This window comes from Hipposideros armiger, unplaced genomic scaffold (genome assembly GCF_001890085.2).
Source record: "Hipposideros armiger isolate ML-2016 unplaced genomic scaffold, ASM189008v1 scaffold_10, whole genome shotgun sequence".
Classification (NCBI taxonomy): domain Eukaryota; kingdom Metazoa; phylum Chordata; class Mammalia; order Chiroptera; family Hipposideridae; genus Hipposideros; species Hipposideros armiger.
Genome location: NW_017731360.1, coordinates 5,078,018 through 5,104,802, shown reverse-complemented (window position 1 = coordinate 5,104,802; position 26,785 = coordinate 5,078,018). Strand labels below are relative to the sequence as shown.

Below are 26,785 nucleotides of genomic sequence, written 5' to 3'. Positions count from 1 at the left end.
TGCTGTAGCCAAACCATAGGAGGAGCAGGGCTCTGGCTGGGATGACCAGAACCCCAGGAATGACTAGAACCAGGGACTCAAATGCCACAACCCCGCCCCCCCCTTGCACCCCATCTTTGTTGTACTCCGTCTGCTGGCTTCATTCGCTCTATTGCAAATGGCGGCTGCTGGAGGCTGGAACCATGCCCGCCCTTAGGAGCTCCCTGATTCACCCTCTCACCTTCATCCCCTGGGAGAGGACGGGGATTTCTCCCCTTGGTTCCAAGTACCAGAAGCTCACAGGAGGCCCCGGATTAGTCTGGCTGGGCGATGTGCCCACTCCTGGGACCATAGGCGTGGCCTCTACTAGAACCCCGTGCCTGATGGGAGGACGGTTCTCAAGGAATGTGCTCAAAAGGCAGGCGGGGATGCTAGGCAGACAACAAGATGTCCACTGTGGCTGAAAGTGGCAGGGGGCTGGACTGAACGATAAGAGGCCACTCTTCCCACTCTGTGGTGTGAGGGAGTGGCTTTGTCAAGGCCTGTGAGGGGCACCCACCGTTCACCGTGGGGTTACCTCCCCACAGGTGGTCTTAGATCTCATCTCCCTTCATGCTGCACCCTGCCAGAGGGGATCAGTCAGGCCTGGCTCCCTCCATGCTGATCCCATAGTGCCAATCATCTGTCCCATTTCCTGTCCAGCTGCCTACTGGTCCATCGGGCTGGGGGCTGCCACATCGCCCAGCTCTGACCAGCCTGTGACCTTGGGAGTGGAGCCAGCTCTGTGTGTACCCACAGATACTGGTGTGGTTCTGTGGGCCTTCTAGGTCAGTCAACCTGCTGGACTCGGGACATCCTATGAACTGGGATAGCTTGACCAGATCCATCTGGAAGGAGGATCAATCCAGATGAGAAAAGTCTCCCCTGAATCCCTTCACTGTTGAGATTCAGACACCACATTCCCCTTCTGCTTGCCTCCTTCTGCACTGCTTGGCCTGTTCCTTCCCGGCTTCCTCCTTTCCCAGCCACGGCCAGAGGGGTTCCTAGACCACCGGTAGAGGCTGAACATATGACCTCAGGAGACAAACCAACCTGTTTGAGGCCTGGCTCTGCCACTCATTGCTGTGCAGCCTTAGACAAATTAATGTCTCTTCCAAAGATGATATACCTAAAGCATTACATCATTTTTATTAAAATGTCATGGTCGCATCTGATTGAGTACCTGTGCTTGGCATGAGGTCAGTGAAAAGAGCCTCGGTCTGGCTTATGACCCTGCCTTCCCCCCATCTGGCTTTCAGGAAATTTCAGGTGCCTCCTGCTAGTCCCACCTTCCTTCCTAAGACATATCCATCGCTCAAACACTGCTTATAACTGGTCATCCGAAAAGCAGCCACACTGCTCTAGAAACTCACAGCTATTAATATTAATATTTATTGAGGGTGTGTGTGTGTGTGTGTGTGTGTATGTGTGTATGTGTGGTGAATGAGTGAATGAACTGAAAGAATATATAAATGAATTAACTGGTAGCCAAATGAGTGAATTAGTGACTTAATGAGTCAGTGAGCGAGTGAAAAAGAGTGTGTAAAATTGAGTAGACTGTGCTCCCTGCCACCTCAACTAATCTGATAAGTGGCGGGGTAAATTTCTCATCTTTATTAACACAAGCAGGGGTTTAGAATAGCACAGAAAAAGTTACAGACCACCAGCTGGAGGAGAAAAGATACTGTGCTCATTTCTTATTGCTGCTTTAACAAATTACTACAAATTTAGTGGCTTGAAACAACACAGATTATCGTACAATTCTGGAGGTCAGAAGTCCAAAATGGGTAACAGTGGACCGAGGTCAAGGTGTCCTCGGCAGGGTTGCTTCCCCTCTGGAGGCTCTAGGGGAAAATTCATTTGTTTGCCTTTCCCAGCTTCTCTGTGGCAGCCAGCTTTCTTGGCTTGTGGTCCTTTCATCCTCAAAGCCAGCAGTGTAACACCTTCCGATCTCTCTCTGCCTCTGACCCTCTGCATCTGTCATCACATTGTCATCTCTAATTCTGACCCTCCTGCCTTCCTCTTGTAAGGACCCATGTGATTCCATCAGGCCCACCTGGGTAATCCAGGATAATCTTCCCATCTCACAATTCTTAATGTAATCACATCTGCAAAGTTCCTCTTGCTGTGTACGGTAACATGTTCACGGGCTTCCGGGTGCAGTGTGTGGACATCTTGGTGGAGCCATTATTCTCCCCACCACAGATGCCTGGCTCAGAGGGCAAGTGTAGCCACTGATTTCCATCCCATAGGAGGGAGCGTGAGGAAGCATCAAAGCATTTATCACATGCCTGTGCCAGGTCCTTCTGCTCTTGTGTTGCTGTGGCCTGAGCACTGGGATTTTTAAAAGCTCCTCAGGCAGTTGCAGCATGCCCCCAGATTTGAGAAACCCTGTGACAGAAGATGTGCCAGGAGCCTATGTTGCTGCAGTTGAGGGTTTCTGCCCCGTGAGTCCTGAAGGAGAAGGATCAAGTGCAGGCGGTCTGAACCCTGGGCGCACAGCACTGTCAGCTGGGAAGATTTTTTTTTATTTTGAAATGAGAAGAGAGTTGCAAAGATACTAAGGAAATTTCCTGTATACCTCTCACCCAGCTCCCCCTAATATTAGCATCTTACATAACTACGGGACATGTATCAGAACTAAAAATCCACATTGGTACAATACTGTTGGCTCAACGGAAGACTTTACTCAGATACCCCCAGTTCTTCCACTGAGGCCCTCGCCCCCCGCCCTGCTTTTTTTTTTTTGTCCAGGATCCAGTCCAATGCTTCTCATTGCCTTCAGTCATCATGTCTACTTGGTCTCCTCCCACCTGTGTCCATTTTTCAGGCTTTCCTTGTTTTCGCAAGACCTTGACACTTTTAAAGAATACTGGTCAAGTATTTTATTAAATGCCCCTTCATTTGGGTTTGTCTCATATGGATTTGGATATGGTTATAGATTTGGGGGAAGAATGCTGCAGAGGTGACATGCTCTCATTAATCATATTATAGAGAAGGAATGGGATATCAATACGGCCCATTATTGATGCTCACTTTGATTGCTTGGTTAAGGCGGATCGGCCAGCTTTCTCCACTGTGGAATACAATTTGTCCTTTCCCATACTCTGTTCACTAGAAGTGAGTCCCCAAGTCCAGCCCACACTGTAGGGGACAGGGCGTGCCAGGGGCTTTGCTTCCCATCACCTCAGTTAGTTAGTTGATCCTCACCATTCTAGTATCACTCCACTGCTTTGTACAGATAAGACCGTAAGATGGACTTGCCCAATGTTACCCAGCTAGTAAGTGGTGAAGCCAGAATTTGAACTTATGTCTGTCTGGCTGCTAAGTCCATGTTCCGATTTTCATGTCATTTTAACACCAAGTAAAGAGGAGCTCCCTCCCAGCTGCCTAGACGGTGGTTTTCAAATTAATCCATAGATTGTGACCCATCAGCGGGTCATGAGATCAGCCTGTGGGTTGCATTTTAAATAACAAAATAAAGTAGAGGAGACTGTAACAGAATAGAATAGAAAAGAAATGTAGGTTTCATAAAACTTTTTTTTCCTGTAAATTCTCTGTGCTTGGAGATCTTTATCTTGGCAAGAAAAATAGCACCCCAGCCCACCCACCTCACACAGGGCTTTTATGAAGGCTAAATAAATTGATACAGCTAAAGTGCTTAGAACAGAGGCTGGCACGTTAAGCATTTTTAAAATATTGTTATGAAGTACGCCCCTGCACAAACGGGTCATGATGTAAAATGTATTTCCTATTGTAAACTGTGATCAGAAAATTTGAAAATACTGAGTTCTCCTCTTAGACCGGGGGTGGCAGATTTATGACCTCCAGCCCACGGTACGTTTTTGCCAAGTTTTACTGGGACACTGCTTCACTCATTTGTTACATACTATCTATGGGTACTTTTGAGCTACAACCGCAGAGTTGAGTACTTGCAACTGAAACTGTGTGGCCCCTAAAGGCTAATGTATTTACTATCTGGCCCTCTGACCAATGTCCCAGCTCATAATACAAAGCCTATGAGACACTCCTCCTGGGCCCTGCGGCCCTGTCCTGCCCTTGTCCTGGGAGGCACTCTTGCCCTGCTGCCCACTCCTGGCTGTGTGACTGCCTAGCTCTTGCGTATCCAGTTCAATACCTTCCTACCTTGGACTGATGCTCACGGTTTATTTATCCATCTCCACGGCTGTTCATAGGCTAGAAACGGTGCATTGGTCAGGGTCCCGGCAGGAAACAGATGGCACTCAAATTAGAATAAGTCCGAGTGTTTAATAAAGAGGTATTTACAGAGGGACGGGCAAGGTGTGGAAAAGCCACGAGAGACCGCAGAGTCCTCGGAGGCCGGTAAAAGCAGGGCTTTTCCTAGGAGGGTGCGAGGAGAGGGAGCAACCCCTGAACTTGAAAGGACTCAGTCATTTAGAGAGGATACTTTAAGAGGAAGCTGAGACTTTCAGTCCAGGGATGGAGAGACAGCCCCAGGCGACCCCACAGGGAGGGAGCCAGGAGAATAAATGCCTTGGCCTCACCTTCCTCCCTCCTTCATCTCCTGTTGGGGTCCCCACTGGCCAAACTGAAATGGAAGTCAGAGGGTATAGGCTCCACTGATGTGGTCCACATGGGTCAGCTTAGGGGCAGAGAACAGCAGAGGAGGTTGGAAAAGGGATCTGAAGGGGCACACCTCAGACCCTAGCACACACAGCATTAATGTAGAAAGCCAGGTGCATTCATTCACCCCCACCCCCACCCCGTAGCTCCTCAGACAAAGAATTCCCCTGCTTTCTCTTCATCCCTCCATGTTGGGAGGGTGGCCTGAACAACAAAGGGGCTGCCATAGCTTTCACGTTTACTGCCTTCTCTTCCTAGATCTGCTGGGCTCCAGATGGTTATCATGGGGTTAATCTTCCTGGATCTTATCATTGTGATAGGGGTGAAAGGTCATGGACAGAAGCAGAGATAAGCTGCTGGGTTTTGTTGTGAGTCTGAGCAGGGTCTGATTAATATAGAGACTTGAGCCAAATTCTTCCTCACGGCCCATCCTTCTACCTCAGGCAGGAGCGCCGTCCCATTTATCTTTGCAGCCCAGTTCAAGTCCAGCAAACAGGTGAGCCGACCTCTGGCCCCTGGGGAGAAAGCATCGGAGTGGGAAAAGCTACCTGGGCTGACAAATGTCCCCGGAGCAATCCATTCCCACTGGCCAGACCCCTCTTCCGCCTCCACTAGCCCAGACGTCCTTGGCGGACATCTGGTGTCTCCCAGGCTCCCAAATCCAGCCACAAAACTGCAGCATGTAACCTGGAGGGGCTTTTTTTCCTCGCCAGTCTACACATTGATTTTACAGAAGAGAAATCATGGGCTAATAGGAAGAAAGGGGCTGGCTGAGGTAGCTCAGCCACCTCTCAGCAGAGAATTCAGGACTCATCAATTTCCACCTTTCTTTTACAACAAGATAGAGGCTGAAGTCTTGGAGCCCTGGCAGTGGACTTGGCAAACATTCTAAATGTGGTCTAGCCTTAGGCAAGTTTCCTTGTCAGGCTCAGCTGCTGTGGCCACATACCCGGACCCTTGTTCCCCGAGGCAACAGTTCTGTGCAGGTGGGAGGAAGCACAGGTGCGAGTCAGGTAAATGGGTCTAAATCCAGACCCTCACCTGTCAGTGGCTGTTTTACCTTAAACAGGTTAATTTTTATGTTCATGGGGCTTAGTTTTCTAGTCCTGCAAATTGAGCGCGACCATCAACCACTGGGCTGCATGAACTGCAGTACCATATAAGCAAGTGTCTCACGATGTCCACAGGTCCAAGACACTGTTTCCTTTCCCCTCAGCTGGAAGACGGGTGGGATATTTGCAACTGCTTTTACAAAGGGCCCGAAGCCAACGAGTGTGAGCATAGCGGTTAGAGCTTTGTGCTCTAACCCCAAGAAATGGGGACCCCTGAGGTGAGGCCTCCTGATATGCCAAGGGTTTGCTCTCGTTTTTCCTGGACTCAAACATCATTAGTAAAATCTCAGCCTTCTCCTGTTTCTCTCCCTCCCCCTCAAATTTCTTCAGAGAAACAAAGAGTTTAAGACTTACAGCCCAAGTGCTCGGGTTTTAAATTAGACAAACTTTGTCCTGACAGGAACCGAGTCACAGCTGTCACACCTGATTATTTTTAGAGTTACTACTAAACCCTTCGTACAGTAGGAGCTGCCACTGTTCAGGGCAAACAGAAAGCCTTCCCATTTTATCATGACAGCTCTGGAGCCATCCACCCCCTCCGGTTCATTATTTCCAGGCTGCCTTCGGAAGGCGTGATGCAGCGCCTTGACAAGCTTATGGCCAGGAAGGCAGACCTTGTGATTTGTTACCGCATCTGAGGGGTCAAAAGCTCCTACAGCTGAGCGAGGCCCACTGCCTCCAGGAAGCCAAGGAGATATACTCCAGCAGGAATGGCTGGTCCATAGCTTTCTCCAGAGGAACCATTATCTTTCATGAGAAGCAAAAACTGACCCTCAAGTAGCCAACCAATGGGAGTACCTGTATGCAAATGCCACAGGCACTGGGAGTGGCCAGTTTGGGAGTGATGTCACCATCCCCTCTTCTGACCCAACAATACCACCACCACTGAAAAGGCCGCCCCTTGGCTGCAGCTCCTGCAGAGAGAAAAATTCATCGCAAGCAGAGCACCTTCTAGATTGCTCCTGGAGTGTGGGGACAAAAGTCTCTGCTGTCCACATTACTGAATACAGAAAAAGAAAATGACCTTATGAACATGGCCAAAGAAATCCAGCTAAGGCCCAAGGTGAACGTCTCTTCTTACATCCACTTTATACTGAATTGCAGGAACAAGTTCAGGGAGCAGCAACCAAATACCTACCTTGGCTTTCAAGAGTTCTCTAGAAAGTGTTCGGAAAAATGGAGGTCCATCTCAAAGCATGAAAAGGCCAAATATGAAGCCCTGGCCAAGCTCGACAAAGCCCGGTACCAGGAAGAGATGATGAATTACGTTGGCAAGAGGAAGAAGCGGAGAAAGCGGGACCCCCAGGCACCTAAGCGGCCTCCATCGTCCTTCCTACTCTTCTGCCAAGACCACTACGCCCAGCTGAAGAGGGAGAACCCAAACTGGTCGGTGGTGCAGGTGGCAAAGGCCTCTGGGAAGATGTGGTCTGCAAAACCGGACATCGAGAAGCAGCCGTATGAACAAAGAGCAGCTCTCCTGAGAGCTAAGTACCACGAGGAGCTGAAAGTCTACCGCACGCAGCGCCATGCCAGGAAGAAGACTCTCCGAGAGCTGGCTAAGAACCAGCGCAGAGGGTGCAAGCGAGCTAAGTCAGACAAAGCTGGTGGATCCAATTAGAAATAAAATGCCATTCAGCTACACTGCCTGTCCGTGGTCTCGTGTGTGGTGGTGGGGAGGCCGCTGCTGCTTTGGGGAGGTTGGTGTGGGAGCATTGAGGTGGGGGTTGGGAAACTGATCTTGGGGAGGGGCTGACTTTTAGAGAAGTGGCAATATCCAAAGGGATGTGTGTGGTTAGTACCCACAAGGCTTGGCTTGGGCAGGTGGGGTGGGAGTGGCCAGGTAGAAAGACGCTAGGAGTCATGAAGGTGGTAGCATCCCAGTCCCAAGGGGTTATCCAGGTTGGAAGGCCCTCCTCAGGGTCAGGGCCATACTCAAGGCCAGGTGCATGCACACACAGTCCTGCCACCCTCCTCACCAGGAGGGTCAGAAGCCTGGAGTGTAGGGCGAGCTTCTAATTCAGGCCCCAGCAGAGGCTGGGAAACTGGAGTCTAGGTGGGCCTAGGGAACGCAGTGTCTCCAGTATTTCCAGAACTGGTCCCGCAGCAAATCTTAGACGCCATTAGTGGGCCAGGGCAAGGCTCCAGTGGGGGTCCCTATTCTAATCAGGGTGAAGCTTGGGGCTGATTTTATAAAAACAGGAGCCTGGCTCTGCCCCAAGTCCTAAAAGTTGGAGAAAAACCCTGTTGACATTTTGGTGGGCAGCCACCTGGCCATTTTTCTGTGGATAGAAGCATAACCCACACATGCGCACAGTGGAGATTTGTTGCCATTATGACCATTATGACCAGTATCCATTCCTTTTCCTCTTGTTCACAGCAGCCCAACTCCACCCCAACCAAGGCTTCATCAGATGGACTCCCCCTGGCCTCAGTGATTGGTTCAGGGATGGGCATATGGCCCAAATTAGTCCAATCAGAGTGGATCTCAGGACTTGTGCAAGGAACCCCAGGGGAGGATGCAGTCCGGGGGGCAAGGGGTGGGGCGCAGGCACTGATGACAGCCATTTGCAGCCATCTGTCTCATCAGGCCAAAATGTTAGTCCCTTTGGCATCAGAGCATGCTCTTGGACTTCACTGAAGATGGGCCCACACGTTTCATTTTTTGTCTAAGATGGTTTGAGTTAGGTTTTCTGCCACTTAAAATGAGTCAGAACTGGTCATTTGATACAAATGGGATTATTCTGTCTGCACTGTAACTATTTTTCAGGCACCAATATACCGTGGGCAACGTTTCATACCAATCGATATAGGTTGATATGGAATATTTTGAAGTGGCTTTTGACTTCTTCACATCCAAAAGTCTGGGCCACCATGCAAACCGCTCACCACCAGGTTACACCTACCACAGACCCCCGCCTAATCCCGCCTTGCTATCCCATGACGGACTTACTCTCTGTTCTCTACCGCTGTTGGAATTTTTACTTTCAAAACAAAAGTAAAACTACATATTTTTGAATAGCCTTTGAGGGCCATTAGGAGATGAGAGGTAATATAGTAAGAGTGATTTAGAAATTCAGAGTCTAGAATCCGACAGGCCATTAACGGAGAATTTCCATGTGCCAGACCCTGTGCTGGGTACCAGGAGGCCCAACACAGTTCCTGCCCTGTGAAAGCTTTCCTTCTGATGAGAAAGGTAGATGTGGGTATAAACCAGAGCACTACTAGGCAGGATGAGGAAAGTGAAGATTCCATAGAGTACTGGGGACAGGGGTAAGTACCACCCACAGAGGCGACCTCTGAAGTCCTCACGGAGGAAGCAGCTTTATCCTGCTTGGTTGGCAACCTTATACTCACGCTGTCAAGATTCCCGTTCCCCATTCCCTGTTCCCCACAGCTGATGTTCCAACTTGGCTCTGCTTCCCCTCCAGCCCAACCCCCACCCTCTCAGGAGACACCCTCATTTCCTGCTTCGCTGAGAAAACAGATCATCAGACATAAGTGTTCTGTTTTCTTCTTTCTCAACACGTAACCCATCCCCATCCTTGCTTCCTGGTCTCACATCTTAGGGGGAGCTCTTGCTACCCCTTTTCCTGCCTGCCTCGGACCCTTGCTCCTCACTGTAAAGATGCTGATCCTCTAGTTCCTAAGCGTGCACAGGTTAACTTGGTGTCATGATACTAGTGGTTCCCGTCTTAACAGTCACAGGGCCTTGGGCAAGTTCTTATTCCTCCGTGCCTCAGGTTTGTCACCTGTGCAGTGGGGGTGATGCCTGACTTACAGATTGTTCAGTGATTAAATGATGTAACACATGCAGAAGTATTGGGCACAGTCCTTGACACACAATAGGGACTGGTGGACCCCTTCTAGGGTGGCTGTCCCATGGTTTACCCCTCCCACCCCCACCATACGATCCCTTCCCATTAAATATGGGCAGAATCTGTGACTTGCTTCTAACGCATAGAATAAGGCACGAGGGATGGGATGTGAATTCTGTGATTGCGTAATGATACATAAACCTCCATCTTGCTGGTTGATTTGCTCTCGAGATTCTCCTTGCTGGTTTGACAAAGCAGCCAAGCTGGGGAAGCCCATATGGCACGGAGCTGGGAAATCTCTAGGAGCTGAAGGTGGCCTCAGGCCAATAGCCAGTAACAAACGGAAGGTGTCAGGCCTACACCACAAGGAAGTGAGTGCTGTAGGAACCACACGAGCGGGGAAGTGGGTCTTTCCCCAGTTGAGCCCTGAGATGAGAACTCAGCCCAGGCTGACACCTTGACTGCAGCCTTCTGAGAGCTCAAGCAACAGACCCAGCTAAGCTGTTACTAGAGTCCTGACCCACAGAAACGGTAAGATGATGAATGTGTGTTGTTTGAAGCCAGTAAGCTTGTGGTCATTTGTTACACAGCAATAGAGAACTAATACCACCCTCACTAAATGCCGGCTCCCTGATAATTCTAGAAGAGATGGTCTTTAACTGTATTTCTCCCTCCAGCCTCTACCCTACTTGTTTAATTGTCTTTCCTTTGTTGCCAACCTCTGGCAGGTGGAGGAAGCCCCCTAACTGAACTATTGAGGAGTGGTTCTAGTTGGGTGGTCTTGTTTCCAACCCGAGTGTGGACTCCGTGGGCAGTGGCTGTGTGTTTACGCCACACTCTGCTCTGGGAAGAGGGCCCCCACGGAGCTGGGCCCCAGCCCTCAGGCCACCCGTTTTTGGTTTCCTGTGTGATTAATTATGTGAATGTGGGTGGCCAAATCAGAGTTTTGACAACAGTTTGCAGCACCCCTGCTGAAAACTAACTCCATTAACATTCCTTTATGAAAAAGGCGACAGGAGGGTGTGAATCTGCTGGCTTCTAATGACTGGAATATAATGACAGTGGAGGAGGGAGGGGAGGAGGCAGAGAAGAAGGGGGAGTCCAGGCTTAGGATAACAGGGCAAGAGGAAAAGCAGGCAGAAAATGTGGTGTGGTGCCAGCCTTCCAGGCACTCAGCTGAGCTCGGGTGCCCCCGCCCTTGGGGAGAGGGAGGCAGGGTCTTTGGGCCCATCACCCTCTTGTTCATGACTGAATCACACCTCTCTGATCCCTCTCACCCAGAGCCCTTTCCTGTGTTCATGAAGTCCTTCATCTATTCATTTATTCATTTATTCAACAAATATTTATGTAAATATGAGGTCTGCGGTATACCAGGAGCTGTTCTGGTGCTTTGGAGACTGCAAGATCCCTGATCTCTTACATTCCAATGAGGGGTAGACAAATAAGTCAACAAATAAACATACCATATCATTTTTTTGATAGTGTAAAATGCTCTGAAAACCCCCCAAAAACCTAGGGTAATGAGATAAACAAGGGATGACAAGTAGGGTTGAGGGCACCTTAAATGGGTGATCTGAGAAGATGACATTTGGGGTTGGATTTAAAGGACAAAGAGGAGCCAGGCATGCCAGGGTCTGAGGGATGAGTTCTTCAAACCGCAGACAGCAAGTGCAAAGGTCCTGGGGCAGGAGTGAGCTTGGCATACTGAAAGGACAGGAGGGAGGCCTGAGTGACTGGAGGTGTCAGTGTGCTGCTGAGATGAGACTGAAGGGGGCAGGCCTTGTCAAGGGTTTTATTTTGAAATCTAAGTGCAGTGGGGGAGCCCCAGAGGGGTTTTAACAGGAGGATCCATCTTGATTTCTAGTTATTGGTCATTCTAGAGTCTTCAGAGACTATCACAGGCCAACAATAGGATGTCACCCCCTCCTAGGTCCACAAGAGAAAGAGGCAAGGCTAACAAATACCAAATCCATGACATTTTCCCTCTTTGGAAAGGAGATAATCAGGAGACTCTACCTGGTAATCCTTGGAGCAGATGTAAGCTGATAATCAACTGTGGCAACTATAAAACTTCTCTGCCTGTGATTTGTTTTCCTTGGAATGCGAACGGTGACCATGGGAGGCAGAATATTCCAGGGAAACATGTCTTCCTAGGTTTCATATTTCCACGTGGAACAGCTTCCACTAGACTAGTGCTTCTCAACTTTGACCCAACATTAGAATCGCCTCCGAGCTTATTAAAATGCAGATCGTTGGGCCCCACCCCTAGAGTTTGAACCCACTTTGCTGGGAGTTCGGCCTATGCTTTGCATTTCTAAAAGTTCCCAGGTCCCAGGGCCACAGAGGAATTCTTCTCCCTCACGCAGCCGGGCATTCACTCGGGCATTCACTCGAAGGGGAGGCAGGACTTATCTGCCTGGTGAGTCGGAGAGCAGGAGCTGCCCATGCCCTTCTCTCCCCCGTCCCCACCCCTCCCTTAGCTGCAGAGTGTGTCCAGGTCTCTCTGCAGCTGGTTCATTGGTAACAAAAGGTGACAGATTGATCCTCATCTGTCTTTCTCCTGCACTTGCCAATTGATTCTGAACTTGACAGGGGAATAAGTATATGTATTTATTGGGGTTCCCTCAAATCCCGTCAGAGAACCTGATCCCAGCTGCAAACAAATGATTAGCATCTGGGCCACACAGCAACTTAATAGTTGGGTTCGGCCTCCACTAAAGCATCAATTGTTTGAGAACAAAAAAGTCTGGTTTCTGGACCTTTAAGGCTAAGGACCAGGACCATGGCAGAGTGAGGTCATCAGGGTGAAGTCACAAAGGCATTGGCACCAGTTGGTCCTGTCATGCACCTCTAATCACACACATAACCATACCTGCCTTACAGGTTTGTGGGAGAATAAATGAAATGTTGGGGGCATCATTATAAATGAGGCCTCGTGTATAAGAAGTGGGGGTGCCTGCCTGGGTCTCTACAGGATGGTTTAAAGAAGGTGAGGACAACACACAAAAAGGCAGTTGAAGCAGAAGAAAGAATATGGCCAAAGGTCCAGAGGAGGTCATGTGACCCTCCAGGCTGGCCTTGACCTCTGGGTTAGATGAGCAGTGACACGATGAGCGATCTCACGTGGCCATCCCCTCATAACAGTTTCCTTGCAACAGCACTCCCTACCCATCACTCCGATTCCCATTCTTTCTCTGCTCTGGCTGGCTGAGTGATGTTTTGTTTTTGTTTTTGTTTTTGTTTTTAGCTGAGCCATCCTGTTACCTGTTGGCAGCTCAGCGGCTGCTCAGCTCGGGCTGGACTCGAACCGCTGTTGCTCAGAGCTCAAACTCATGAGCGAGCTCTTAACCAACTGAGCCACTCGGCCGGCGCTTGGCTGAGTGATGTTTTAAGACTTCTCCCCTTCAATAGCGAAATGTTTCCATGGTTGCCCATCACCTATGGAGGGTCTGACATGGCACAATCAGGCCATTGCTTCCTCACCAGTTGCACTGTCACCCACACTCAGCTTCCGCAATAGTTCCCAGTAAGCCCCACCTTCTGGTATTCACACCCTGGTGTAACTCCTTTGAGTGTGGGCTGGACCTAGCGACTTTCAATGGATAGATAGGATGTGACAAAAGCGATAGGATACTACTTCTTCTGAAGTGACTAGGCTGTGACAGGTGGCCCCACCTGTTGCTTGCTCTAAGCAACCTGGCGTATTGAAAGCTGCCCCATGGAGAGGCTCCTGTGGCAAGGGACCGAGGGTGGCTTCTGGCCAACACCCAGCGAGGAACTCAGACCCTCCAACAGCCTGTGAGGAACCGCATCTTGCCCACAACCATGAGTGAGCCCGGAAATGGATCGCTCCCGAGCGCCGGTGGACACCTCGTCGCAGCCTTGTGACAGCCCAGCTGAGCAGGCCCTGATGCTGACTCACAGAAACCAAGATGGATGCTGTTATGTCATGCCAAACTAAGGTTTGGGGTAATTTTTTTTTTCAGTACGTTTTTTGCAGCTACTACTATTTTTTTATTAAATTTATTAGGGTGACATTGGTTAATAAAATTATATAGATTTCAGTATCACCTGTATAGTGCATTGTGTTCACCACCCAAAGTCAAGTTTCCTTCTGTCACCATACGTTTGACCCCCTTTACCTTCTTCATCCTCCCCCCACCCCCTTCTCCCTCTGCTAACCACCATACTGTTGTCTGAGTTTTTGTTTGCTTGTCCTGTTTGTTCATTGGTTGCTTTCGGTTTTCTATTCCACATATGAGTGAAATCATATGGTTCTTGATTTTTTTCCATCTGACTTATTTCACGTTGCATGATATGGTTTGGGGGTAATTTGTTACAAACCGAAATAGATAATGAATACAGATTTTGGTATCAAGAGAGGGATGGTGTCATGAAAAATATCCAAAAAATGTGAGATGGCCTTGGAACCAGGCGGTGAGGAGAGGCTAGGAGTATTCTGAGGAGCTTGTTAGCGGAATCTGGACTTGAAGGATGCTGCTGGTGAAAGCACAAAAGGAAATGAGGAACTTGTTACTGGAAACCGGAGGAAGAGGGTCCTTGCCACGTGGTGGCAGCAAGCTTAGTGACAGTTTTGTCTGCAGTTATGTGGCAAGCAGAACATGTGCCTAATAAACTTAGCAATCCAGCGAAGGCCATGTCCAAGTTAAGTGTTGAAGGGGCTGTCAGGTTTCTTCTTGCTGCTTATGTGAGAAGAGAGAGAAACTGAGGGAAAGATTGTTAAACAAAAAGGGGCCAGGACTTGATAGCTTTGAAAATCCTCAGTCTTCCAAGACAGCAAAAGATGCTACAATTTCAAAAAGGGTTCTTGGGGACTATCAGGAAACGGTGGTCTGGAGCTAAAGCTCAGGGTGTGACTGTGCAGCCGTTGGTTAAGACCTGAGAAGATTAAGGGGTCACAGTATTATTGAGTCACACAGAGGCCCTGTAAAGAGATCAGAGTGGGCCTCACAAGTCCTCTAGCTCAAGCAACAGGGACTCTGGGGAGCCTCAGGGCATGGTCCCTTGGCCATCTTAGCAGAAGCCCAAGGTAGAGAAGGATTTAGTTCAAAGAAATTTGTGGGCATGGCTTTTGTGTAATAGAGTGAATCTCAGTGAGATGTATAGAAGACTCACAAAGTTTTTGAGACACCTGTTATCAGAAGAGACACTGCCTGCTTGTACTGAAAGGGACAGAGACTACAAAATAAAAAGAGGCCACTGAATTCCCAAAATTCTCAGTAGGAAGCAGGCTGAGGAAAAATCAGTTTCAAACATGTACTTCCTTTCATGAGAAAAAAGGCATGACTCAGAGGGAGGACGCCAAGAACCCAGGAGGTGGAGCTAAGAATCACAGAGAATTTTTTCCAGATTTTGAAATGAATAAAAAAACCAGTATTTTCCTGGATGGGTTTCAGAATTGTTACAGATCAGGGACTCCTCGATGCCTCACATTCTCTCTCTTTTTGAGCAGGGAAGTCTATAGCCATTCCCCTATGCCTATCCCACCATTATATACTGGGCGTGTGGAGGCACATAGCCTGTCTCATGAGTTTCACAGATCGACAGATCCAGAGGAACAGTATTCTAGAACCTGTACCCAAGAGTCTCATCCACACCCGAACCTGATTTAAATAACATTCTGGGCTTTGAGCTGATGCGCTCATGGGATGTGACTCTGAGGGACCTTGGGAAGGGATGACTATTTTGCATGTGGACAGCACATTCATTATTGGGGGTCAGAGGGCTCCTTCAGAAATGGCTAAATGATCTTCGTCTCTTGATAGTCATGCCCCCGTACAATGCCCTCCCCTGGTGTGGGGGCTGGATCTAGTGACTTGCTTCTACCAAACAGAATATAGCAAAAGTCATGGCTTGTCACTTGGAGGTTAGGTTATAAAAGACTGTGACTCTTGTCTTATTTTCGCTCTCTGGCATGCTCTGCGGAAGTAAGCAGCCATGTTGAAAGCTGCCCTAGGGAAAGGAACTAGTCAACAGCACTGAGGACCTCACTCCTTCAAACCACCGTGTGAATAAGTTCGGAACAAATCCTTTTCCCCAGTTGAGCTTTGAGATGATTGCAGCCCTGGGAAACACCTTGACTGCAGCCTTGTGAGAGATTCTAAGGCAGGGAACCCAGCTGAGTCACACCCAGATTGCTAACACACAGAAAATGGGAGATAATAAATGTTTCCAGCTATGCGTTTTGGGGTAATTTGTTACACCGCAATCGATACTTAACACACTCACCCTAAGGTCCTACTACACAGAATCTTCCTGAGAACATCATATTCTCACACTCTCTTCAGGGCCTTTGCACGTGCTATTCTAGGTTGGGATCAAACTTCCTACCTTTTAGGTTTGGTAAACCTCCACCTGTCCTACAGGACTCAGGTCAGGTGTCCCCTCTTTGACCCTCCCAACCTCGTCTGTGTTCCCAAACAAATCACCATCCCATGCATATCCCATTCTAACTACTATTTTCCTCCCTGATGTGTGGAGGAGGGCACGGAGCCTGCCTCATTCATCCTGGTAGCCTTAAAATCGAGTACAATGCTTGACACAAAGTAAAATAGCAATACAGTAGACCCCCCCTTATCCAGAGGGGATACCTTCTAAGAACCCCAGTGGATGCCTGAAACCACAGATAATACTGAACCCTATATATACTATGATTTTTTTCTATACATACATGTCGATGTTAAAGTTTAATCTATAAATTAGGCACAGTAAGAGATTAACAATAACAAATAAAATAGAACGAAAATGATAATATACTGCAATAAAGCGTATGTGAATGTGGTCTTTCTCTCAAAATATCATACTTGTACCATACTTACCTTCTTCTAGTGATGATGTGAGATGAGATGACACAATGCCTACGTGATGAGATGAAGCGAGGTGAATGATAATGGCATTGTGATGTATGGCTAAGCTATTATTGACCTCCTGACTGTATGTAACGAGCACTTTATGGCTTCTCTGGCATATCCAAATTGCTAGCATCACTACTCTTGCCCTTTGGGACCCACGGTAAGTAAAGTAAGGGCTACGAGAACACAAGCACTGCAACACCACTGACAGCCCATCTGATAACTGAGATGAGTGCAAAGCAACCAAGGAGTGGGTGGCGCATACAGCTGTGAAGACCCTGGCGAAAGGGATGATTCACGCCCATCAGGACGGAGCGGGACACTACGAGATTTCATCACGCTGCTCAGAACGGTGCACACTTTAAACCTTATGAACTGTCTATTGTGGGAATTTTCCATTTAATATTTTTGGACCATGGTTGACTGCGGGGAACTGAGACCACGGAAAGCGAAACCATGGATAAGGGGAGACTGCTGTAGCCAACTTCTATTGAATGTCTATGCCATGCTGAGTAGTTTGAGGTGATTTACACGTAACTATCTTATTTAACAAAAAAATTCACCCAGGCAGGAACTTTGAACACCCCCATTTTGCAGATGAGGAACTGCGAGGCGAGGCTCCGTGCTCAGTACACGCTTGCTAGAAAAGGGGCAATGCAGTCATGAGAGGCAGGCTGCTTCTGTCCTGTGCCTGGCAGTAGTCAGCCCCCGCTTCTCTCAGGAGCCCTGCAAACAGCAGAGCTGGCCAGAAGGCCCCCTGGGCAACCAGACACACATTCCGTGCTTGACTGCTTATGTAACTTGGTAATTCCAGAGAAATACCTGGATCTATCCCTCGGTGCCTCTGAGGAAGGGCTTGGCTGGCACCTAGAGAATTTATTGGGTGCCAGGAACCACACCACCAGCTTCCTGCTCACAGCTGTGCCTCTGGCCCGCAGGCAGAACACGCCTTGTCCTCCCTCTACACGCTGCCATTAGAAACCACGTAAATTCCTCGATACTCGTGTTGCAATGAACAGATGCGGCTGTATTTTTAATGCAATTAGCAGCATTGGGCATGGAAGAGCTCGCCGGTCCCTGGGGCTGCCCCTCGCGGATGCAGCTGTGAGTACATTTGTGCGGAAGAATCTGGCCAGGCTCCTCCGGCCTGCGCAGCTCTAGCAAGTGGGTGAGTGTCTGCTCTGCCAGGAAGTGGAAAGCGGGTACTGAAGCCTGGTTGTCACTCCTCTGCCAACCTGGCTTCCCTGCCACCCCTCTATTTATGCTGTCTAGACACCCTGAGAGGATGTCGTCCAAGGGGGGCGCCCAGGGGCAGACAGCAGTCATGGGTGATAAAGGTGTTCAAAGGCTTGGGGTGTAAAGATCTGTGAAATGCAAAAGCACACACTGAAGTGCCCTGGACAACCTGAGAGGGGTGGGCAGGGACTTCAGGAAAAAAAGGGGTCAGTGAGAGTCAGTGGGTGCACACCAGCTCTGCGCAAAGGTTAAGGGCAGTTTTTGTAACAAATATCATGGTAATAACTAGCATGTATTGGGCACTTACTATGTACCAGGCCCTATTTCTAAGTGCTCTCTAGGCATTTAATTCCAGAAGGCAGTGTGGATACTCACCCATCCCCCACCACAGCCAAAGACCACCAGGAATCCACCTGTAGCTGAACAAAGCTGGGATTATTGGCTCTTGGCAATGAGGGAGGCTGCACACTGCAGGGAACTGTTGAGAGGCTGGAGGGGGCAGGGTGTTGCAAAGAACTCACTGTGGAATTGGGCTTGGGTGATTTGGGGAGGGTTCAAGTAAGGGGAGCTTGGCTCTGGATTGGATGCCATCAGGAAGTAGGTGCAATTCTACTATTTGTTAGTTAATAAATTTTATCCAGAAGGCAGGAGGGATGAAGCAAGACTAAAGTTGTAATCGGTAAAGGGCAGCTGTCACTCATGTTAGCCAAGATGCAGAAGCAAGAATGCTTGGTCGTTTTTGTACTTTGGTAATGGTCTTGCTTTTGTATGAGTTTGGGCGTGATTATGAAGTGGTCTTTTTTTTTTTTTACTTCATCCATCACAGTCATAGCGTGGTGTTGATATTTATGTTCAGCAGGAGAGCACCACGGTCTAGATGTGGGTGCCAGGCCAGCTCCCAGCAATGCCAGGCCAGTTTCTGACCCTCAGGGGCCACTATTCTCTTTCTCAGCGGGCCTCATCATGGTCAGTTTACAGAAATAAAGAAACTGAGGCTCAGAGAAGAGTTATCATTGGTAGGAAGCGGTACTGTGTGATTCCAGGGGAAATGAGATATGGGTGGGTGCCACGGGACTCAACAGAGGGACTGGAGGAGACTGGGACTGGGTATGATTACAGGAAGCCAGGCTGACCAGGAAGGGGACTGGCCATGATAACGAAATAGAGAGAACAAGGGGTTTGGAGCCAGAGCGCTCCACTTTAGAAATCTGCACCTGCCACTTACTAGCTACACAGCCCTGGACAATTTAGGGAACATCCGAGAGTCAATTTCTTCTTCTGCATAACGGGAATGCAGAAACCTGTTTCCCAGGGTTATTGTGAGACTAAAATGAAAAGGCACGGCACAAAACACCTGAAAACAATGGACAGCACTCGAAACACTTACTGGATGCCAGCCACTGTTCTAAGTACCTCGCATGTTTTGATTCATCTGATACAGCAACCCCAATGAGACAGATGCTGTTACAACCTCTGGTTAGCAGGTGAGAAGACAGTGGCACAGAGAGGTTAAGCAACTTATCTAAGGTCACACAGCCATCAAGTAGCAGAACTTGGAATTCTGGCTCCAGCACCCTCACTCTACCACCTTTCATGGTAGCTGTTGGACCATTGGTTCCTTTCCCTCCCTTGCTGCAAGGGCGTCAAGACTAGTCATATTCTGATGGTGATTTCATGCCCTGGGACTCCCTGATCCCAGGCTTTTGCTTGTGAAAGGGTCTAAGCTGCTCGCTTGGCTCTGGTTCAGAGAGGACTGATTTTCCTTTAGAAGGTCAGAACATTCCTGGCATGATTCAGGTCGCTGTGATCAGTAGAGCAAATAAAACATAGCATAGCTTTCCTGGTATCTCTGCGCCTTTCAGTAAGTGTTGAAGTCCGAGAAAAACACAGGGAAATGAGTAACAACTAAAGAGGGCGCAGGACTGACCCAAGGCTGCAGCAAAAGCCCACTTGTGGCAAGATGGGTGGGCAGAAGAAAATGGCTGCCCAAGAGGAAATGGGCCAGCCATGGCCAGACTCCCTCCATCCTGTAACAGCAGGAAGCCACGGTCCAAGGCTGCCTCACTACGGCCTAGTCCTAACCTGAGGAGTGGTTTATAGGTTGTGTCACCAGCTCTGGGAGACTGGGAGGCAAGGGGTCCTGGGCCCAGTGACTCCAGTAATGGAGGTCCCTCAGGCCACTGACCGCCCCTCTGTCCACGTCCCACCACCACCTGGGAGAGACGAAATGCTGAAATTCACATCAACAGTCTCTGTGCCGTTTCATACAACCCCAGATCGTTGTCATCAACCTTTCCGAGGCTCATCTGTTCTTAATTATATCTCTAAATCCCAAGGCATTACAACTCTGAGAATTTGGGGAATTTAGCCGCTTAGAGGATGCGTAATCATCACAGTAATCCCTGCTATTTACAGAGCTTCTTTTTGCAGACTGAACTCCAGACAGACAATATTGTAGTGGTGAGGACATCCTGAAATTGCTCTCGAGGTCTCTTCAGAGCGCCAGGCCCTTAGCCTGTCTCATTTTGTTTAGCTCAAGAAGATAGATGCAAAGAGTATTTTTTCTCCATTACCTCCTGAGGGAGATCGCAGGGAAGATGGGGACGCTAACCCAATGCGGAAGATAGACCTTGGGTTGCTTGCCCAGCCCGTGCCCTCTTCTCAGAACTGCCGTGCCCTTCCCCACGCAGCCACTTCTGAAGGGCTGGGTCCCTGCAACAATGCTTGTACCTGTTGAATGAGCCCCTTCTTAGTATCAGCTGACTGGACAAGGAGTTGACACTTGACCGATGAGCTCAGCCAACCAGATTCTCTCCCTGGATAATCTGACTCATGAGATGTAGAAACTGGGAGTCAGCTGTGTCCCTAGAGCTAGACAGTGAGGCAGACTCGGGTGGCCGTGACCATGTGTGCTGATTAACGAGCAGAGAGAAGGGGAACAGGCCGCATGCTCTCCAGCACTTCTCCCATGTACTTGTTCAATAACCCTCTGGATTCCTAAGCCAGGAGCCAGCCCATGAAGCCATGACTGCATGAAGGTCAGGCACTGGAAATGCCCTGAAACTCCCTGCTTTCTTTTCTCTAACTCAGCATGCCTTCCCTGTGGCTTCAGTGGAAGACGAGGCCAGGCCCCATGTGCTCCGTGTACACGACACAGGGGCAACTACACTTTCCATCGAAGGGGGGCTGACCAGACACAACAGGTGAGTGGGAGGCCAGCGCATGGTCTGTTCCAGAGACCCCTGCTGACCTTCACCAGGAGCCAACACGGGCCTCCCCAGAGCTTCTGGGGTGTGCCTCTGACCTCTCCAGCCTAAAGGGAAAGGACTGAGAAAAGTGTCCACAAAGGAGCCATTGTTATGACACAGCACAGCCATCTGGTCCCCCCATTGATCTGACAGTGGCAGCAGGGGCGGAGAGCAACAGACACAGAAGCCCTGGGAGCATAATTTGATGAATAGCCCTCATTGATTCGCTTACCTGCCTGATGGCTGCCCAGATTCTCTGCATTTAAAAGATACCCATGGAAGGTCAGAGCTGAAAAGGCGCCTTAGGGAGGCCCCAGGACAGCCCGGTATTGTCACAAATGGGAAAAGTCAGCTCCAAAGACACTGCTGAGATGTGACCTTTCTGATTTCGATCGAGGGAATCCAAATAGCTCCCATCATTTATTAGGTGGGTTTGGGGGGTGTTGGTGGTGAGTGTTGTTGTGCGTCGCAGCCTTAAGTTTCCCACAGGGAGGAAAGCAAAGAGAATATATAGTTATGTGTCTGTAGAACTGAATCATAAGCCCTTGTACGAAAAGCAAAAGCACATTCTTACCACTGAGCAATGTGTTGTCACTAATTCAGAAGCCCCCATCGCCACCGCTGCACAGGACACAGACCAGTATAATCACCGATTTCTCTCGGCTGGAGGTTCCTAACAGAGTATGTGCGACAGTGGCTTCTGGGATGCCAGCATTTGCCCAGCTGATGCTTAGCCACCTATTCAGGGTCAAGGTGCCCTGTCCCATGCCAGTGAGTCTCCAGTCAATAATGCATCATGAGCCCCTTCCCATCGTGTCAAGTGGATTCTGGAAACAGTCAGTCGCCCACCATCCTCGCCCATCCAGGGTGCTGTGTACCCTCTGGGACGTAGCCACCAGAACCCCTATAGCGTTTGGAGTTAACCACTCCACCTACATGTGACGCATCTGCCCAACTCGTCCACTCCAGTCTCTGGTCCCGATTCTCGCTCCCTCATGGGCTGGCAGCTTGGTGACACTCTTTCTGGATGGCCGGGATTTGGCCCCATTCCCCTGAGGCCTGGGATTCATCCTTCCATCTCCATCAACCCACATGTGTCCCTGACCTAAAATTCATACAAGCACCAGGGTCATGTGCCCACCTCACTCCCTTGGAATTTGCCTTTTCAAAAATGCCAGCTCATATAAGGATAGCGCTCGCCTTAAAACTTCCTTGGTTGTTGATCTGGACAGTGGCTCTGTTATCAAGCATCGCCATATTATGAGCACTGGCTTTCGAGTAAACAGAGCTGGCCCTGACTTCTGTCCACGCTGCTGGCCAACTGTATGAATTTGGGCAAGTAAACCAACTCCATTCTTCTGAGCCTCGTTTTCCTCACCTTCATAAAGGGGCTATTAAAACCTATCCAACGTGACTGGCGCAGAGTAAATGAGAGCATAAATCAGATAGTGGATATAAAGAACTTAGCATAATGTACCATACAATACTAATATGGAACATTCATTGAGAGCTCACAATATGTTAAATTCTGTTCATAGTGCTTTGCAAGCATTATCTTAGTTAATTTGCACAGCGATCTTGTGAGAGTCTATTATCCCAAATTTTTAAATGAGAAATCTGAGGCTTGAGAGGTTAAGTAAATTGCCCAAGGTCAACAGCTGGTCTGTGGTTGAGCAAGCACTTGTGATTCGTGAAGACCAAAGATTATGACTTATCTCATTTAGGGTCTTAATACAATGCCTTGGATATAGTAGGCACTCAAAAAGTGCGTGCTGAATTAGTGCATGGCTCCCAAGTCAGACCTCCCTTGCACAACTGGTTTGAGACCTCAGATCTAGCAACTCATTCTCATCCTCTCTCTTGCAGTAGGGGGCACTAAGCTGTTCATCTGTGTTTTATTTCTGCCAGTATTTGTGTTCTTATCCCCAGTGTGGCTATTACTGGATGTTTTAATACATTCAAACCTTCTATCTGAATGGATATATAATTTCCAAACCACCTACTCTTTAATCAGAGAGTGCTCACAGATTCAGCACTTTGGACAGAGCTAGGATTTTTCAGCTAATATCTTAGTCAGTATTGGATTTGCATTTAAAAACTATTTACATTAATGTGTGACCCACATATGAGAAAATACCGCATTCCCCACTTCTAGCTCGGTGGTCTGGCTCTCTCTTCCTTCTTATAGTCTATGAGATGAGAAAAGATTGCCATAAAGATTTTATGAGTCCAAGAGAAACATTACTCAAATAGGATTTATTTCAAAGGCATCATTGTGAAACCGGGGCTTGTTGTTTAAAGGGGGAAGCAAAGCTCATGTTGGTGGAATTTTTATACTCTAATGAAGTTCAAATGTTGCAGGAGAGCCTCCTAATGTCTACCAGGTGGGCCACTTCTTCAATTTGGTTCAAATCAGCAGACAATTTATAGAGTACTTTCAGCGTCTCTGAGCCTGTGCTTGAAACCAGTGATAAGAGATAAGAATGTGATCTCTTCCCAATTTGCATTAAGACAAGAAGAAAGGTAATCACTGGAGTGGTAATTTCAGACTTTCATACTTCGGGACACAAATAGATTTCTGATGCCTCGTATGTGTCAGGCACTGTGCTGAACACCGCAAAGAAAACTAGGCATGTTTCCTTCCCTCAAGGACCTACTGTTTGGTGGGGAGAGACACGTATCCCCATGCAGTACACTATGCAGTAAGATAAGGGTTGTGATAGAAATAGGAACTTGCAAATGGTACGATTTCATTCTTCTTTATGGCCGAGTAATACTCCATTGTATAAATGTACCACAGTTTCTTAATCCAGTCGTCTACCGATGGGCATTTCGGTTGTTTCCAAGTCTTGGCTATTGTCAATAGCGCTGTGATAAACATAAGGGTGCATATATTTTTTCAAATTAGCGTCTTGGGTTTCTCTGGATAGATACTGTGAAATAAGTCAGTCGGAGAAAGACAAATACCATATAATCTCACTTATATGTGGAATCTAAAAAACTGAATAAATGAGCAAAGTAAACAGAAAATAGTCTCAGAGATATAGAGGAAAAACTGATGGTTGCTAGTTGGGAGGGGGGTGGGGATGAGGGAGAAGGGGAAGGGATTAGACAGCATAAATAGGTAACTACAATATTGTCATAGGGATATGTAAGCCAGTTTGGGGAATATAATTAATAGTGTTGTAAATATTTTGTAGGGTGTCAGATGGTCACATGTCTTGTTAGATAGAGCACTTCATGGATAGGGTAGAGGCTTGACCACTGCACTGTACACCTGAAGCTGATGTTGTATAATATTGTATGTCAACTATAATTGAATATATATATATAGTCATAGGATGTGGAGTATAGTGTGGGAGTGGAGTCAATGGAATTGTAATAGATATATATGATATTGGCGGGGAGTGGGGCAGCAGATTGGGGGAGGGGGGTTGTCACTTTGAGGGGTAAAAAGTATAACTATTGCACTGTGTTGTACACCTGAAACTAATTTAAAAAAAAAAGAAATAGGAACTTGCCAGCTGGAAGCACGTTCCAGAATTGTGTGGGATGTCTACTGTCCTTTGTCTCACTGACAAACTCCTATTCATTCTTCAAGAACCCAATCAAATGTCCTATCCTCCGTGAATCTGTTCCTGACGCTCCAAGACAGGGTTAGTCTTCCCTCCTTAGAGTTCCCATAAATTATTGAAGAAACGGAAAATGGGGATGGCATATTGTTAGACAAGTAACGATTAAGTATGTGTCAAAAGTGCTGCAAGTACAAGGAACCGGAAATAATGAACTGTCAAGGAAGGGGTAAAGATACCTGCATTGCTTCTTGAAAAATGTGTAGGTCATTCCAGATGGAGAGCACAGGAAGCATAAAGGTATGACAGGGTGAATGGCTATGGTGTATTTAGAGAAGGGCAAGTAGCTTGGAGTGGCTAAAGCCAGGCGCATGGGAACGGTGTGGGGAGCTGCTGTTGCTGCTGCTGCTGCGCTGCGAGAAGTGGTGGAAGATGAAACTGCTATATGAGGATGGGGTCAGATGATGAAAATCCTGTTAGGAAGTTTGTTTTTCATCCTGTATGTGGTAGGAGCTATCAGAACGTATCTTCACATTTACTGATTTTTCTGTCCCCAGAAAGTCATATATGCTTATGGTAAAACTTTTAGAGAATACAGAACATTAAAAAACACATTAACACTCCATTCTGAGCTCCTGGAGTTAACATTTTTTTCTTGTCTTTTTTTAATGACTATTATATATGTATGTGTGTAAAAAGTTTAGTTCATACTATATATTCAGTTTTCTATGTTGATTTGTCACTTAATATCATATTAAGCATTTTTCAATGTCTTGGAACATTCTTTGAAATTAATTGCTACACGTTTTATCAGCCACAGGTACCATAGTTTATTGAACGGTGTATGTTGGACATATACTATTTCCTTTTCCCCCACTATAATAAATGACACTGCAATGAACATCCTTGTATATATCATTTTACACCAACCTCTCATTATTTCCTCGGGAAAAATTCCTAAAAGAGATGTGCACCTTTTACGTTTTAATCACTATTGTCAAACTAGCTTCCACAAAGGTTGTGCCAATTTATAATCCCACCAACAGGGCATGAGGCTCAAAGAGGTTAAACGACTTACCTAAGATTAAATGGCTTGTCCATGGAGGGCTGGGAATCAAATGTGGGCACTGGTACCCACAGGGCTATGGCAGAGTTTTGGTGGGGAGATGGGGAATGGGGTGGCCAGGGGTAATTGAGTCTGGAGAACTGAAACTGACTCAGGTGCAGATGGCCTAATGAGATGCTTCAAAAGACGGGGCTGTTCAATGGACAACACTCATCATTTCATACTCTCTCTAAAGCTGCCCATGTGACGACTATTCCCACTTGAGAGTGTTCAGACCAAAGAGAAACGAAATACATCTACCTTTCTCTTCACGGTTGTTCCTTTGCAGACCCAGACCTTGCGCTGGCATTAACGGGAATGGCACATGTGAAAACTTGCCTGGTCATCTGAAGTTCCATTCAAGGAGGATTCCTCATTAAAGCTCTGGGTTTACTGAACAAGTCAACACTGGGCATGCCCTTCAATCAGCTGTAAGGAAATCGGAGGGACCCAGCTCTCCAAGGTCACGACATGTTTTCTCAGTTGTCTCATAATTAAGAAATGACTCAGTAAGGAATAAAAGATGCAGGATCTATACCTCTCTCAAGCCTTGTACCTGGAACTACTAGCTGACTTCTTTCTGCTCTCCCTCCCTCCCTGCATACCTCCAATTCCCTCTCTCTTTCCCGTCATGGCCACAAATACAATACCATAAGTCTAGGGTGAACATGAGGACCAAACTCGGGGAGTTATCTCATCAAAACACCATATGTTACACATTAAAGGCTTGAAAGGGATTCAGAGTCACACTCCAGCCTACTCCATAAATCCCCAACACAACACCTCCAGCTGGTATTTGTCCAGCACCTACTTAAGTCCAGTGGTCCCTTGCAGAAAGCTATACTACTCTGCTAGATCTTGTAGTGAGTCAAGGTCTGACTCTTGCAACTACCCATTGTTTCGGTTTCTGCCAATCACCTAAACTTTCTTCCATATGATAGATCTTTAAGTGCCTGAAAATAGGTACTATTTTCCTCTTAGTAGGTAAGGTAGGTGTTGGAGCATACATGTCTAAGGCTTTGGAGTCAGACAGACCTGGGATTCCACTTCTGACTCTGCTAGTAACTAGCTGTGTGTCTTTGGGCAAGTTGCTAAACATCTCTGTGTCTCAAATTATTTCCTAGATCATAAGTGATGATGCATTTACCTCACTAGAGAGTAGTGAGGAGTAAATGAAATGTGAATAGTATGGCAAATAGTGG

At 47.8% G+C, this 26,785-nt stretch overlaps 2 protein-coding genes across 2 annotated transcripts in view; one reads left to right on the top strand and one right to left on the bottom strand.

The window, feature by feature from the left end:
* The window catches only part of CSMD2 (CUB and Sushi multiple domains 2), a 634,343-nt gene that overhangs the window by 353,710 nt on the left and 253,848 nt on the right, over window positions 1-26,785 (bottom strand). The gene's annotated exons all lie outside the window — the stretch shown is intronic.
* On the top strand, window positions 6,769-7,353 carry HMGB4 (high mobility group box 4). The gene has a single exon (XM_019657489.1). It carries the CDS (start codon window positions 6,769-6,771, stop codon window positions 7,351-7,353), a length of 585 nt encoding a protein of 194 aa, XP_019513034.1.